The sequence below is a fragment of the Phaethon aethereus genome (assembly GCF_964289735.1).
Source record: "Phaethon aethereus genome assembly, chromosome: 2".
Taxonomy (NCBI): Eukaryota; Metazoa; Chordata; class Aves; order Phaethontiformes; family Phaethontidae; genus Phaethon; species Phaethon aethereus.
This window is the reverse complement of record NC_138582.1, coordinates 116,449,396-116,464,943: the sequence shown is the minus strand read 5'-3', so window position 1 is coordinate 116,464,943 and position 15,548 is coordinate 116,449,396. Positions and strand designations below refer to the sequence as shown.

Genomic DNA, 15,548 nt, shown 5'->3' with positions numbered 1-15,548 from the left:
AATATCAATTAGAATTTTTGCTGAGAAAAAGGAAAAAAAAAAGGTAGGGGGATTTTTCTTTCCTAACTCTCATCTGAATACGTTTAGGGTTAGATCGTTCTGATTTTTGTCTTATTATGAAATAAGTAATATGTGATTTTCATACAAAGCATCAGGAAAAAATTCTTCGTTTTTAATTATGTTGCTAGCTGAGTGATCTGGGGGGGTTGTTCCATTAATTTTTTTTTCCTCACCCACTCTAACTTACTAGAGTTTAATATCTTGTTTCGTAAGGGAAGAAACGTGGAGGGAAAAAAACAACTTTGAAATATAAGTCAAAAAGTGATTTTAAAATATTTAACCGTCAGTTAATAGAGATATGGCACTTTTCAATTTTAAGACTGCTCTCGCTCTCATTTTTCCACCCAGGGGAATTTGGATTAATGAAATTTCTGTATTGCTTTATCATGTTTTGCATTTCTTTGAATTCCACGGTGGCGAGGGTTCGAAGGGCTTGTTTAAAATAAGATAAATGAGCAGGGAGCTAATTATACATTTTAAATATTGATTTACTCTATACTTATCTGTGAGAAATGTGGCTTCTTAGTTGCAAGATCCTGAATGTTTCGGGTTATTTTAAAATTCTGGACAGCTTTTATTTTTTAAAAAGCGAGAATTTGCAACTGGCATTTCATACAAAAAATATAGGCTGTGCATTTATATATACACGTACACGCTCATACACACAGAGCGTGCGCGCAGATGCACAAAAGGTGCGTGAGGATGTGTGTGTAAGTCGGCAAACTTTAAAAATGGAAATATTTAAATATTGTGCTGGCATTCTTTCAGGTAACATAAGATTATAGAACCATGTTAACACTACCGTTTGATGAGTCTGTTGTAATGCCAGAATCCCAGATGTGCAGAAAGTTTTCCAGAGAAAGTGATGACCAAAAGCAAATGAAGAACCCAGAAAGCTTTTCGAAGCAGATCGTGCTCCGAGGAAAGAATATTAAAAGATCTCCTGGAGAAGACACAGAAAAAGAGGAGGAGGAGGAGGAGAGAGAAGAGGAGGATGAGAATGGCTTGCCTAGGCGAAGGGGCCTTCGGAAAAAAAAGACGAGCAAGATAAGGATGGAAAGGATCAAATTCAGGCGGCAAGAAGCCAACGCTAGAGAGAGGAACCGGATGCACGGCCTTAACGACGCCCTGGACAATTTAAGGAAAGTGGTCCCTTGTTATTCTAAAACACAAAAACTGTCCAAAATAGAAACTTTAAGACTAGCCAAGAACTACATTTGGGCTCTTTCTGAAATCCTGCGAATTGGCAAGAGACCCGACCTGCTCACCTTTGTCCAAAACTTGTGCAAGGGTCTGTCCCAGCCAACTACAAACTTGGTGGCGGGATGCCTGCAGCTGAATGCCAGAAGCTTCCTGATGGGCCAGGCGGGCGAAGGCGCCCATCACACCCGCTCGCCCTACTCTACCTTCTACCCGCCCTACCACAGCCCCGAGCTCGGCACCCCCCCGGGGCACGGGACTCTCGACAACTCCAAGTCCATGAAACCTTACAATTACTGCAGCGCTTACGAGTCCTTCTATGAAAGCACTTCCCCCGAGTGCGCCAGCCCACAGTTTGAAGGTCCCTTAAGTCCTCCCCCAATTAACTATAATGGGATATTTTCCCTGAAGCAAGAAGAAAGCTTGGACTATGGCAAAAATTACAATTACGGCATGCATTACTGTGCAGTGCCACCCAGGGGTCCCCTTGGGCAGAGCTCTATGTTCAGGTTGCCTACAGAGAGCCACTTCCCTTACGACTTACATCTGCGCAGCCAGTCTCTCACCATGCAAGATGAATTAAATGCAGTTTTTCATAATTAATGAGGAAAATGAAAATAAACAGTGGTCATTCACCTCCCCATCTAATTAAGAGCAAGCAGATGCTTGGGCACTGCGTAATTGGCACAACTCTATTTAACGTGTTTACTAGTTCCTAAAGTGTGTTTCAACTATTGTGGGGATTTTCTATGTATTAATAAACCCTTTTTCCGATACGTATTTTTCCTTTCGTTTTTTTGTCTGTAAACACCGTGACATTCTGTTTCCTCCCAGAGGTTATTTCCCCCTTCCTTTTTTTTTCATTTTATTTCCCTATTTGCTTGATTTGTTGAGCAGTGTGTCTGAACAATATCGCTGAAATAAAAGCATACACACTGTGTAAAGTCAATGTCTATTTTGATTGTACAGTAATTATACAAATGCATGTTATTGAAATCAGATTAAATAAAAATGATGTATTTATAATTGGTAGAAAATATATATTATGTATTTGAGGAGAACTGGATTAAAAATATTCAGAACTTTAAAGAAATTATCTCAGTTCTGAGATGGGCTTGCAATATGCAGAGGTGAGAGTGCAGCAATATTGAAAGCTATGCAAAAAAAAAAAAAAAGCAAACAAAAAGAACAAAACAGTATTTTGGGTTGTTGTTTTTGGGTAAGCTAAGGAAAACCAGTGATTGTCACTGACATTATTCAGCCTGACCTTTAGAGTGTTGCTGGCAGAGGCCACATGCTAATATTTTAGAAGATGTTGTCGAAATTTTGCCTCAGTTATTTTGACCATATATAATCAGCACTTTTTTTTTTTTGTATTATTCTGACTTCAGATGTAAAGGTTTGTTACAACAATGTATAACTGTGGTTTCTCACTACGTACTTTAAATGCAATTAAACATAGATGTTTCCACTTTTAAAATACATCTATTAGCTGTGATGCTGTATTTTGCCTGATACTTATTATTTCACAGTATACAGCTGCCTTTGCTCTTGCCTACGCAGCTTTCTTCCCCGCACCCCCGTAGTGCTTGAGCCTGGGGATGGAAACCGTGAATTACCAGGGCGAACCCCGCGCTATTTTCAGAAGGATGTATTAGCAACGCAGCAAAAGCAGACCCAAAATATCACTGACACAGCTGTCTGCTAAACGAAACACAGGTTAGAGGAAAAAGGTAACTTTGCAGCTCAATGAAATGCCGAATTTCGTACGGGAAAGGGCCCCGAGCGGACGCGCAGGCCACCAGCCGCCCCGCCAGCTCTGGCTCGCGGAGGCTGCGCGGGAAGCGTAAAAACTGCGGCGGGGACTCCCTGAACATGGCTGAGCTTAGCCTTGGCGAATAACCAGCTCCAGGAGACTGCGGGTGCGCCCGCAAGCCACATTAGTTCAGCAGCTACGGGGGTCTGCACGGCCCCTCGCACCTCGGCCGAGCGGAGCCCCGGTCGCTTGCTAAGTGCGCAGAGCCGTTTTCAACGAGCTGCACGAGCGACAAGATGAATGAACAGCTGATCTAAAAGCCAACAGCCTTTAACCCTCCGAGTGGGCAAGACCTCTTGATTTTGAGGGATAAATGGCAGCTACCTGGCAAGCATTCACCTGAAGTACCAAAATGCTATGCTGTGAATGAGCAGGGAATACTTTTTAAAAAAAAACACACTATATAAAAAGTGCAATTTCCGCCTGCAAGTTAGAGATCCCTGGCTGAGTCACAGTCTGGGCCGTACTGTGTTAACGGCACGCGAACCTCAGACCCTCGCTTGAGTATACAGCTTGACCAAGGCGGGATGGGCTAGTTTTTTCCTGGTAATTTGCCTAATTTTACAAGCAGGACTTGTTGTAAACAGTCTGTCCCATCAAGCATTGCAGCTCCTTCAGGACAACAGCAGCCTGACGTTCACCTCTTCTAAATAAGACCAGGCCGCCCTAAATTCTGGAGAGAGGTAACAAGTCCCAAAGTTCACATCAGGGTCTAAACGCTCCCAAGCTTGCAGAGGGAGGGAGACAGACATAGACATGAGGTTTTGCTCAACCAACATCATCTCTAGACACAAACGTCAGGCCCAGATTAGAGCCTTCTGAAGCAGACTCTTGAGCCACTGTCCAGGGGGGTTGGCTCGGGATTATCCAACGTTTCATCAGGGTCGGGAACCGTGGAAGGTACGGGCAGCGGTCTTCTGACTTCGATGAAAGGTGACGCCTGTCAGCTCAAAAGCATCCCCAGGGGTTTTGCACCAAATATAGGAGGGGTTTGGGGAAAGAGAAGAGGGTAAAATCGATTGCTTTTGCTGTTCTTCAGAATTAGCTGATATCCGGCAAAGGCGACAGGAGAGAGTGGAAGACGAAGCCAGTCGAGAAGAAAGCGCGCGGTCCCGGGCACAGATCCGCATGGAGAGGTGCTGAGATACACTAGTCGCTGGGGTATACAGGCAAGTGGGCCCAGAACCGGGGGGTCTTTTGAAGGCAGGGGGAGGTGCCCTCCCACTGAGCAGTAGCAGCAAACTTATGGAACCAAGTTTTGTAAGAGGAGCCTCCTCGCGGCGGCCGGAAGATAGCCCGGCGCCGCGGAGCGGCCTTGCTGCGCCAGGGAAAGGCGTGTTGGCGTGAGTTGGGAGCGAAGCGGGGAAGCAGCTGTGAAGTCCTGCACCGAGGGAAGGAAATGCCTGCCGCCAGACATCCCGCAGGCACCTGAGGGGTGCTAAGACCTCGGGCTCTGCAATCTGGGTGTCTCCAGCTCTGCGGCCCTATATTAACCCAATAACTCATGGGGCTGTTCCAGTTTCCCCTTCTGGCAGCAGAAGCAAAGGGAAAGGGGGGAAAAAAAAATATCCCTGCCAGTTCGGATCTTTCTCGCTCACTCCACGACAGATGGGGAGGCAATTCGCAGCCAGATTCCCCCTCTGGTAGCTCAAGGCGGGCACCATGTTTGCTCAGGGCATTGCAAATTGGAAAGCCAGTCCAGAATAAATAATGGAGCAAGTCATAGAAAAATATGGAGACAGCATAAAAAAGCCCGACATTCCCTGTCTAGGAGGGTATGGATTATATAGAGATATGCAGGTAGGCGATTCCCTGGAGGTCAGGCTCTCTCCCATACCTGCTCCTTCCCGCACACAACAAATATTTCCATGCTCCCTCGCTGGCCACATAAGGTGCTCCGAGCTCTGACATGATTTATAAAAGCCTTTCGAGTTGCCTTATTTTAGAGAACAAATCTGAGCATCGAGAAAGTTCTGATGCTTTAAACTCACAGGAACAAAGGCCAATGGGTTTCTTCCCCCAATTTCTGCTTTATAAGGTTTGTCTCCTTTCAACCCCGTTCACACAGCAAAACAAAGCTGCTCATTTCTGCCTGCCTTGTTCTCCTCTTAACTGCCTTCGCTTCCTTGAGGATAGAAATATGTAAAAGAGCCACTGCTCCAGAAAAATTAGGTGAGAAGTTTCTATTCTCCTCTGTCCTCTAGCACAAGAGTAATGAAGCCTTCTGTCAATTTTAGAGGTGGGAGCCCCAAAGCTGGCAGAAGAAAAGCTATTTCATATGTGGGTTTGTTGCGCAGTGGAACTCTCTGCCATTTATTATTTCCCAGAGTAACATTTTAACGAGATTTTTAAAAAGCACTGTATGTTTTTGTGGTATCAGAAATATACTAATTATTTAAGAATCTGCTTCAGATTAAACATCCATCTGACCTAATGTCCCATTTCCTACATGAGGGCATAAAAAAAATAATGCCCAAAGATGTCAGAACGGGGTGAGGAAAAAAAAAATTGTTTTACTAATAAAAATGCTGGAAAAGAAACTAAACATCATGTTCCAGGATTTCAGCCAGCCCTGTCGAAGAAAGGGATGCGCCTGAATTGGAAAAAGGGGTGGGAGGCATGACAGCGTACTGCAGGGTTTGCACCCTTTCCTCTGCAACACTGGGCTCACCAGTAACTGCCGCGTAGGATGGACTGGGTAGCGCTAGGCTGTACCTCTGAACTCCACCTCAAAAAAACTCCCAACTTATCAGGAGTAAAATTTAAAACCAGTGGCCCCATCCCCGCAGTCCTACGGATCCCAGCGTGAGCGCAAGGAGGGAGGGAGGGGTAACCACTGCTTTGCCAGATCTCAGGGGAGATCTCAAAGCTTCTCTGCATTACAGTAGGAATGCGCTCGTTTTAGGACACATCCTGGCTGCGCTCCTTTTGGGACCGTCTGCTTTCTTTCACTTCATAGCTATCTGCACAAAGATTTTTAAAATGCATGGAGATTGCACAGGCACAAACATGGTGGCAGGTTTTTTCTATACTAGCAATTCCCTCTCCCATTTTTACCCCCTTTACTTCACTCTTCTCCCCTTTGCCTGTAGGGCTCTCAAATGGCAGCAAATTAAGTGAAATGCCATCAATAAAGATGAATGAAACCCCAGTGAAACACATGGCAGAATCTTTCCTGACAAAAGCAAATAAGACTTGCCTAAATTAAAAAGTAGCTGCATGGTTTTGCTTTTCAGACTGTGAATCTAGCTTAACTCAAGCCCATGGCTATATTTTATCGTCCATATCCAAGGTCAAAGCAGGTTTAATCTTGGCACCAAAATCCCGCGTCTTTTGATGTACAAGTAGCCGATAAGGTACTGCTTCAGGCTGAATTGTCACAAAAGCAGGTCCCCTTATAAAATTTCATCCATTTCCAAATTAAAAGCAAAAACAAACAAAACAAAACCAAAAATATCACCAAGCCAAAAAAACCCTACCCCTCAATAATCCGGCGGTGGGTCTGACCCAGTGCTGAACCGTGGCAGCAGGTTGTGATTTTGCTCTGGAGAGACACAGATCAGCGCGGCGAGCAGCTGGCACCGCGCCACCGCAGAATCTCAAGGGCAGACCTGTCGTGTCTCACTGATACAAATCTAACTACCGTACACGGGGCTGCCATGCAGAATCGCGCTCCCGAGCCCTCTCTGCCGCGCAGTCAGACCTGCGCGAGTCGTCTGGCAAAATTCTTGCACGTTATGCCAAGTGGATGGCCTATTTTCCTGCAGAGCTTTCCCCCTTACCCCAGAGGATGTGGGTGAACGAGCTAGGAAAAGGGAAAGGAAGGCCAAATTCAGGGGCAAAAGAGCTCGGGGTGGGGGGGGGAATCAAAAAATTGCTTCTTTTTTTTAATGCCTGCGGTGCTGAGTCCCTATGACTCGCAACTGGCTTTGAATTGGCATCACCCACAAAGGTTGTTACAGAGTTGTAAAGAGGTTTCCTTCCCCCCCTCCCCCAAAAAATCGTTTTCTCTTGGCTGTTTTCCTTTGTCACTAGCTCCTTAAACTTCCACATTTATCCCTGTAACTGTGCTACTTGCACTAATTAACTCTAGGACACCACGTATGTAGAACATACCATAAAGAAACAACCCAGATCTAGCCGTAGCTGAAAATTTGGGCTACTTCAGGAGGTTAAAAAAATAATAAAATTGGAACAGAAAAGCAACCTTTATGACTTATCATTTTTTAGGATATTCAGTGTAGTGCCATCCCCACCCCAGCCTAGCAAACATTGTACTTTCTGATATTCTGGAGGGGTTTTTTTGCATTTCTGTAGAGCATTACTAAGAAGATTCTTTTTTTCTTTTCTTTTTTTTTTTTTAATTGGAGTTGATTAATATGTGAAATAGTATTTTTCAAATTTATGAAATTTCCTGGTCTATATGTATACCTACATCTAAAAGGTTATAAATTCTGAAGTGCTTGGACATTCTGTTTGCAAATGGAAATTGTAACAATCAACTGAATTGGAGGTCTTTGTACAGATAGAGGATCTAGGCTAAATCAGAGATTATAACATAAATTTTGTACTTTTGAAAGCAAGAACGTGAGGGCTTGGGTCTGCTCTTGTTCCACTGGAGTTCAGCAGATAGCAGATTGGATTCTAAATCACACGGGAAGCTAAACGTAGCCTTATCCACTACGTTATTTATTTACAGCCACATGAGCAGATGCATAATGCTTAGATGCAACTGAAATGACATTTCTGTTGGGCAGACAGCTTGCAAACAAAGAAACTATGATGGGATCTTCCCCAGAATCCAGGGGAAAGCCCACATGAATACCAGCGGATATTTGCCCCGCTCCGGGAAGCGCGCACGTGAGGAAGAAAAGCATTGTCCAGGCACTGAGAACAGCAGGATTGGGACCCTTGTTAATGTTAATAATTAAGCAATTGAGATGCCATCTCCAAATTCCGAGGGAGAGTCTGCGTCAGTCACGATGCAAAGCCCTTTCCCTCTGGGTTTACAAAGAGAGCTGCTCTTGTGCCTGGCATCTTTGTATTGGTAAAGGGCATTACTTTAGAAAAGTAAATATATTCCCCGCAGTAGATATAATAACCATTTTGGCTGACTTCACTCCCATCAGTGCACACACAGTGGCATGCCTATACCCACTGAGAAGCAGATTTTGCAGATCCCCATCAGAAAGTGAGGAAATCATTTGACCGAATGCATATAGTTATACTAATTTTTATGCCAAAAGGGGACCAAGTTTAGGAGCATGATAGACAGTGAGTGAATAGACAGTATATATATGTCCAGCCACCAGCTCCCAGGTGTTTAGCTACACAAACTTTTAACCCATGGATTCAAACTAGTCATAACCAACATGTCCCCTCCACTCTTAAATTTCATATTTTCTCACTCATTCTAAACCCTCAGGTTTTTCCCATATACAAGAAAATAATACAAACATAGCTAAAAGGATAACCCTGTCCCCGTGCCTCGTCTCATGCTCTCTTTTTAGGAGATGCTTAAGATAATTAAACCCAGAAATCAGAATGACAAATATTGCAATTACAGAAACACAGCCCCAACATACCGAGTGACGCAGGATGCGAATAGACGCCACCAGGAGTATGGCCAGGGACGTCCTAGCTGATAGAGTAATTCAGTGCAGGACGCACCGTGGCACCCAGTGGAAACACTGGTAAGGAAGTACTCGGCTTCTGCATGGGTAAAAGCAATTTCGTGGTCACAACAAATTCAGAAGATTACCTCCCCAGGAACAGGTACCTTAAAATGTGAGTTGGCGTGCCAGTGTGCTCTGCCCGGACAGCAAGCGTGTCCCAGCCACAACTCTGTCTATCCCTACTTTGAACAACGCTGTTGCTTTGCACAGCAGGTCATCTACCCCATAACAGTTACTTCAGCCTTCATGCTGGATTAACAGGCACTTCACAACAGCTGAGCCTGCAAAAGATGCCCTAGAGGAGATATGTTGCTGTACAATACATCCCCATCTTACTCAATCACGGGTTCCCCGTACCCTCAGGTACTCACACAGATGTCAGCACGTTCTGTAAGATGGTGACTCTGCCATGAGTAATGGCCTCTACCACAGGCACAGCCTTATGGAAAAGCTCTTCTGTGGTTCATTTAAGCTGTGCCTAGTGGCCTCCATGAGAGGCTAACAGCACAGGCTGCCCAAGTGCAATATCTCGTTGCTACTGTGGCCATATTCCCTATACTGTTTTTCCCATCCATGTGTTGGGATGTGCCCTCCCTTCAAATTCAACATTGTTCTGGGCAAAAAAGACACTAGCAGCATCAGTATTAGTGTATTAAATACGTTATTAATGGACCAAGGCATAAGAGAAGATATTTTATACAGGATCACACACATTTCTAGCAATCCCAGACTGCAAGCGTACACTCATCATCATACTCTGCCTTCTTACTTACAGTCACCGGTGAGATGTCTGGGAATAAGGATAAGTTATTGGCAAGGAAAGACCGCACACAAGGAGGGATAACTCCGTGCTCAGATATCCTAGATCAGTGTTATACCTGCCCCTTCTCTCCTGCAGGTCAGAATGTGTGAAGGCAGCAGTACACAATACAGAGTCTTTGTTTAGTTTGCCCATGTCACCTGTACTTTACCTCAGCTCTTGCGACACGTAGTAATCTGGTCTTTAGGTCACTCAATTACTAGATGACATTTTGCTTTGAAGTATCTAGAGAATTATTCAACAAACTCAGTCTCATCTGATAATCTAGCATTAGGTTTTTTAAGAAAAAAATCCTCAGATTTGTTCCTAAATGTATTTAAATCTTACCAGTGAACATGATGCTGGTTATTAAAAAGTAATTCTGGAGAAATTAGCTTGCAGCTACAAAATTAATATAATTCATTTATTACTTGCAGCCACAAATCAAAATGCTGTTAACACTGCTGCATGCAATTTAATATGCACAGTAAGTTTCCATATGGCTTCAAGTCTAAGTTCCCTGGTCACTACAGAGGCCCATTTGCAGAATGGTCTGTAGGCACGTGAAGTCAGCTTGTGCTTACTGGCAGAAAAGTTGTTCTAGATGGTTCCTACATAGGCATAACAGTCCAAACAGGTCCAAAACCACAAACACCATTTGGGACTATCATATCCTACCTAAGACTGAGTAATATCTACATGCATTCATAGAACGACAGATATAACCAGTGTTTATAAAAAAGGCATCCATAATCAGGCTGCTATTAACCAGTTCAGCCTCCTGGCCATGAAGGCACTTTTTTTTTTAAAAGCACTGAGCATCCAATACCTCTTTTGGAACCAACAGGACCAAAACATAACAACAAGATGGTACAGCAGCAGCATTGACTACAAAGCTCAAAACCAACTAAAGAGCCTAAATTTTGACAGTCACGTTGTTGTACAACACTAACAGGTTGGCTGCTAGTGAAGTACTGCTGAGTTTTTGCATAACGTACCCAGAGCTGTGCATACACTGTGATCAGTATGAACACATCAACTAAATAAAGGCAGTATGTTGCACATACATTTAATTTTCAATAGGCTTGTTGCAGAATCTTGTCATATCTGAATGAGCAACAGTGCTTGTTCAAAGTTGTCTATCTCTTACCTGCTTCTAGCACTAAGACCACACCATACTTCAGTAACACCAGGCTCATTGTTGCCTAACAAAGCACACCGAATAGGGATGACAATGGATTTATGCCCTTAGGTTCAAGTCAGATTGATCAGTCACCTGACTGAGAACAAGAGTGATAAACGGAGCCCTTTCCAAGCAAGAGCAGGTCATGAACGCTGGCATCCCACGCCACAGCCCCAATCACTAGGCTGCAAGCCCACACAGCTCACAGCAATACTCATTCCATCCCTCTTCCCCCTCCTCCAAAAAACCCACCCAATGATGTCTCTCTCGTAACCAAAGCAAGATATTTCAAAGCATTTTGCTTTGTTGGAAGTTTTTTGACCAGCTTTGCTAATAAAATTGTCAGAGATTCCCAGCGTGCTTTCTCTGTTGCTTCAAACAGGCAACTGGCATCAGCTGTGGCATGGCAGCCAACACCAGGTCAACAGTGAATAAGGTTGACATCATAGACACAGAATTATCTTTTTTTTTTTCATTAACAGCACTTGCAATTGAACTCTTGCCACTTGTTAGATAAGTCAGCAGCTGGTTTGGTTCAGCACCGTTCAGCCGTGCCTGGGTTTCACTTATAGCTGGGAAACCACATCAAGCACAGCACCCCAGTCATAATCCAAACTCAGAATAAGAGGGCATGGGGCTGGGGCAAAAAAGAACCTTTCACATCCTGAGACCACAGTACATCAAGAGCCTGAAAGCACCTAACAAAAGCGTGACCACCATACAGAACCAAGAGGTCAGGCTTACCAAATATCCAGTGGGCTAGTCAAAAAGAAGGGGGGGTAGGGAGGGTCTCTTGATGACTGTTATTTATCAGAGACTTCTCTGAGGCATCATTAGCTGTCAGTTGTTCAGAGTGGTTGATGTCAACACAGCCCCTCACCTGGAAAACATCTTTGCCAGATCTCCTGGGCAGCAAAGGCATCAGCATGCCACAGCAGCTCGGCTAACCACAGATGGGAAAAACCGTCAGAGATCAAAGCACTAATGATGCTGAAGCCCTGATTCTGAAGAGGTTCAGTGAAACAAGTCTCTGATCTAACCTCTTCTAGGATTTCAGGTTATTTTGACTAATTTCTAACTGACACTTTTGGGACAACCCCAGGCTAAATTACTGTGAAAGAAGGGAGGCAGGCGGAGAGAAGAACAATAGAAGCAGGCAGCCTATTATAACTTAAGTCCTACTCTTTCTAGCACTCCTGACATGAGTAAGCCCTGTCCACCAGAAGGGCATCGCAATGGAAAGCAGGCTCACAGAAATATTTCACTGCATTTACACAATGATTTCCTGAGATGGGAGGGAGTGGGGGAGCTGCCTTCTTTATTTTAGTACTATCAACTGTTAGTACAGAGAGTCTCTCTCTGGTGTGTTATGTTCTCGTGAGCTGGCAGACCTGTTGGGAATATAATGATGTCTGTGCATGCACCTCCTGGTGTGATGTTTAAAAACTCCATTTCTAACAACTTATTCCTCAGATGCTCTCCTGATTTTCTTGAGGCGTAAGGACCAGTTGACTATGCAAATGAAAGAAGAGAATGTAGGAAATGACTTAGACACAAAGGGAGTTGCTGGCAAATGCCATTGCTTCCTCGGGGCGTGATGGTAAGAGACAGCTGCTACCGCCAGCCCAGAAGCAGTAGCTGAAGGGGTTAGCACAGCTCTGTTGAAAATCCTTAGTCTGATGAATAACTAGGCAGAGGCTGCCTATGCTTATGAGGCAGGACCCCCAAACCAAGATCTTTGATTCTTGCTCTGCGGTTCCCCATTATCAGCCACTGTAAATGCAGGCAGGAGTGATATCAGATGGTTTTTGTAGCAGTTTGCAGGTTTATTGTCTGAAAGTCCTTTGTAACAGGAGGGGCAAGACAGGGAACTGACTGCGAGTGCACGAGAAGCATTGTCCTTTAAAACTTCTAAAGTTGTTATTGTAAGACTATGATGACCATTTTTGCAGCAAGACATTGATTTTCTGGATCAAATATTTTGAAATATGAACCACCTCCATGACTGTAAAATAAATAATTCCACAAATATTTAATCACTGTACACGATACTATGGTTTTAGTCTTAATTTTCATTATGGAGTGATTCCCTCAAGTCATTATCATGGCAATCATAACTCTGATACATGTATTTTGTCATTCTGCCCAATAAATGGAGCAGAATACTGTAACTGATGTGCATACATAAATATTTTAAGACTTTGTGAGTATTAAATTGTTTGGAAATACTTATGGTAACCAGTAAATGCCAATACTTTTCTTTGGCCTCCAAAAGAATCTGTGACTTGAAGAACAGGCACAACACTTAGAGTACCAACTTATGGAAAAAATAACACAAATGTTTATTGTTAGTATTAAAGGAAATGCTTGGTATTTTTCAGCTCTGAGCAGAATAGCTCTCTGGAGTGCCACATGTTATGATCACCACACAAAGACAGAATAAAAATCCTTCCACAGAGGAACACCTTCATTTCAAACAAGGGAGAAACCAAACCTCTTGATACTAAATGATTAAAAAGCATATCGTATTTAAAAAAATGGACACTTGTGCACTTTATCTGGGAGGATAGGGACGCCTGATACTTTCCAAAACACCCAAAGAGTGTAAGCGGTATGTAAAAGCACATTGCCCAATTCTTCAGCTCGTCCCTCAGCACTTCCCAAGAATTGTGATAAATCTCAGCTGAGGTTATGCATGCTCACCAACAGAAGGCTAGATCCCTATGGCAAGATTCTGCCCTCGTTTATACCAGCAAACCCCCTTTAAACACATTGGATTTATTCAGGTATTAGTGAGGACAAGCATGAAAACTTTGCATTAAACTCAGCCAAAGTTCATCATAACTCCACACTTCTACCCAGCAACAAATAGAAACATCCTGCTCTTATAGCATTTCCCCCCCACCCCCCGTCTCCCCCAAAGCACTTTACAGTTGTGAGTTGGCACTATTACTACTGCTATACGCATGAGAAAATCAAGATGACATGGTTAACCAAAGAAGTCACAAAGTGAGCAGAAGCCTGGTGACCTACCTCCTGAACTGAGCTGAACCCAGATTCCTTAAATCAGATTTCAGACATATGACTGAGCTACCTTGGCTTAATGGCTGCCATGCATCAGCTGAGCCCCAGTGAAAATAGTTTAAAATTACTGTGTACTACCCTACATTTGCAACAGCTCAGCTGCTACATAGGAACTCATTAAGTTATGATAACTTGCTCAAGTGTCTGAGAACTCAGTCCAACGCTTTATCCAGTGGTCCACATAACTGCCCACATCATGCTCTCTACCCTCCATGCCAATAAACATCCTGAGCCCATCTTTCTCAAAATAAGGATGTGCCCAAGAAAATAAGCTCAGTACGATTTTCCAGTGAGATGCTTCAGAAGAAGATTTGTTCAGATAAGGAAAAAGCCTTCAAGGATGCTTCTATTTCTTTTCTCCCTACCTAGATCTGGACAGAGCTCTCTCTAATTCAAATGAACTCCATGGACGGTACTAGGATTACCTTCATGTCCTGTCTTTATCTGCTGTTTCATACACAATGTTTTCTCTTCAGCCCACCAACAAGGATTATGCTATTCATTCCTTTTACCTTAACTATTGTACTTTCTTCTCCTTGTGATCTCCTCAAGACCTACTTCTCCAGAACACTTCAAGCAACTGCTTCTTCCTAGGGGAGAAAAGAAAAAAAAATTAAAAAAAAAAACCCCAGCCATATAATCCTATTTTCATTAAACTCTACTGACTTCTTCATATAAAAACCAAGTTCCAAATTGTCTCTATCCTTCTCTCTTCCTCTCTAAACCATCTGTTCATCTATTGTCTACCAGAAATGTAGTGCAGGGAACTTCACTTCAGCTGGTGCAGTATTTCACACACAGCTCAGTGTGAAATACACATCCTGATCCTTGAGCCATATCCCTTTCTTTGGAAAGAGGGCTCCTATTCATTCTTACTTGCTTCCTTAATCTTGCTTTTGGGGTATTATAAATGTATCGTTTAACTCTATTAACCATTTTAGGATTCAGATCACATAAAAATGTTATGCAAAATTAAGTTATATTTTATTGTCTTGTATGGATTTCTTGTTATTTTGCAACCTGTAATATCTACCAAGAGAAATATCTGTGAAGATAATTAAATTATATTAAAGGCAGAGCAAAAGTTAATATCCCTATATTCCTGACCCAGCGTAACTCAGTATCTCAAGTTTTTTCTAAGTCACTAGTTTAAGCCTTGGGGCAAGTTTTATCTCACTATTATGTCTATGGGTAAACAAAATTGGATTAAGCCAAGGAATTTTGGGCATCTATAGAACTGCTATTATAAGATTTGCAATTTTGCATGAAAGATCAAGTCAACTCATACAACCACAAAGTCATATTTTGGAGGGGATAAATGCAGGGAGAGCAGTTACTCTCTGATGCCACAAACTTACCAAAGCAGCTCAAGATCTGCTAATCTTAGCTGGGCTATGCTAGCACAGGGTCTGCTAAGAAACACAGTTTTCTGGCTGAGGGAAGAAGTAGGAAAGGAAGGATTGCTGTAGTTGTTTTAAACTGGTTGGGCTGAGACCTTGCTGCTTGCTCAGCCCAGCCCCACCAGCTGTGAAATAACGGGACTCTGAAGGAGCCGTTGCCATTACCATTCTTCACTTGTTCTCTCAGGTCTCTGAGGGGATGTCTCTCATTACTTCTATCTATGAGGTGGTGTCATTGATTTAAGGGTCAGCCTACCCATTAGGGCATCATGCAATCTCTCTGCTGTCCTACAGGAGAGCCAGGAGGCAGCTGTCAATGGTCTCAAAATGG

The 15,548-nt window shown here is 43.3% G+C and overlaps 1 protein-coding gene across 1 annotated transcript; it reads left to right on the top strand.

The window, feature by feature from the left end:
* Positions 1 to 769: 769 nt before the first annotated feature.
* On the top strand, positions 770 to 1,863 carry NEUROD6 (neuronal differentiation 6; the record flags this gene model as incomplete). The annotated part of the gene is made up of 1 exon (XM_081996903.1): positions 770 to 1,863. The coding sequence occupies exon 1, from the start codon at positions 850 to 852 to the stop codon at positions 1,861 to 1,863; it is 1,014 nt and encodes a 337-aa protein (XP_081853029.1). The 5' UTR covers positions 770 to 849.
* Positions 1,864 to 15,548: the final 13,685 nt, after the last annotated feature.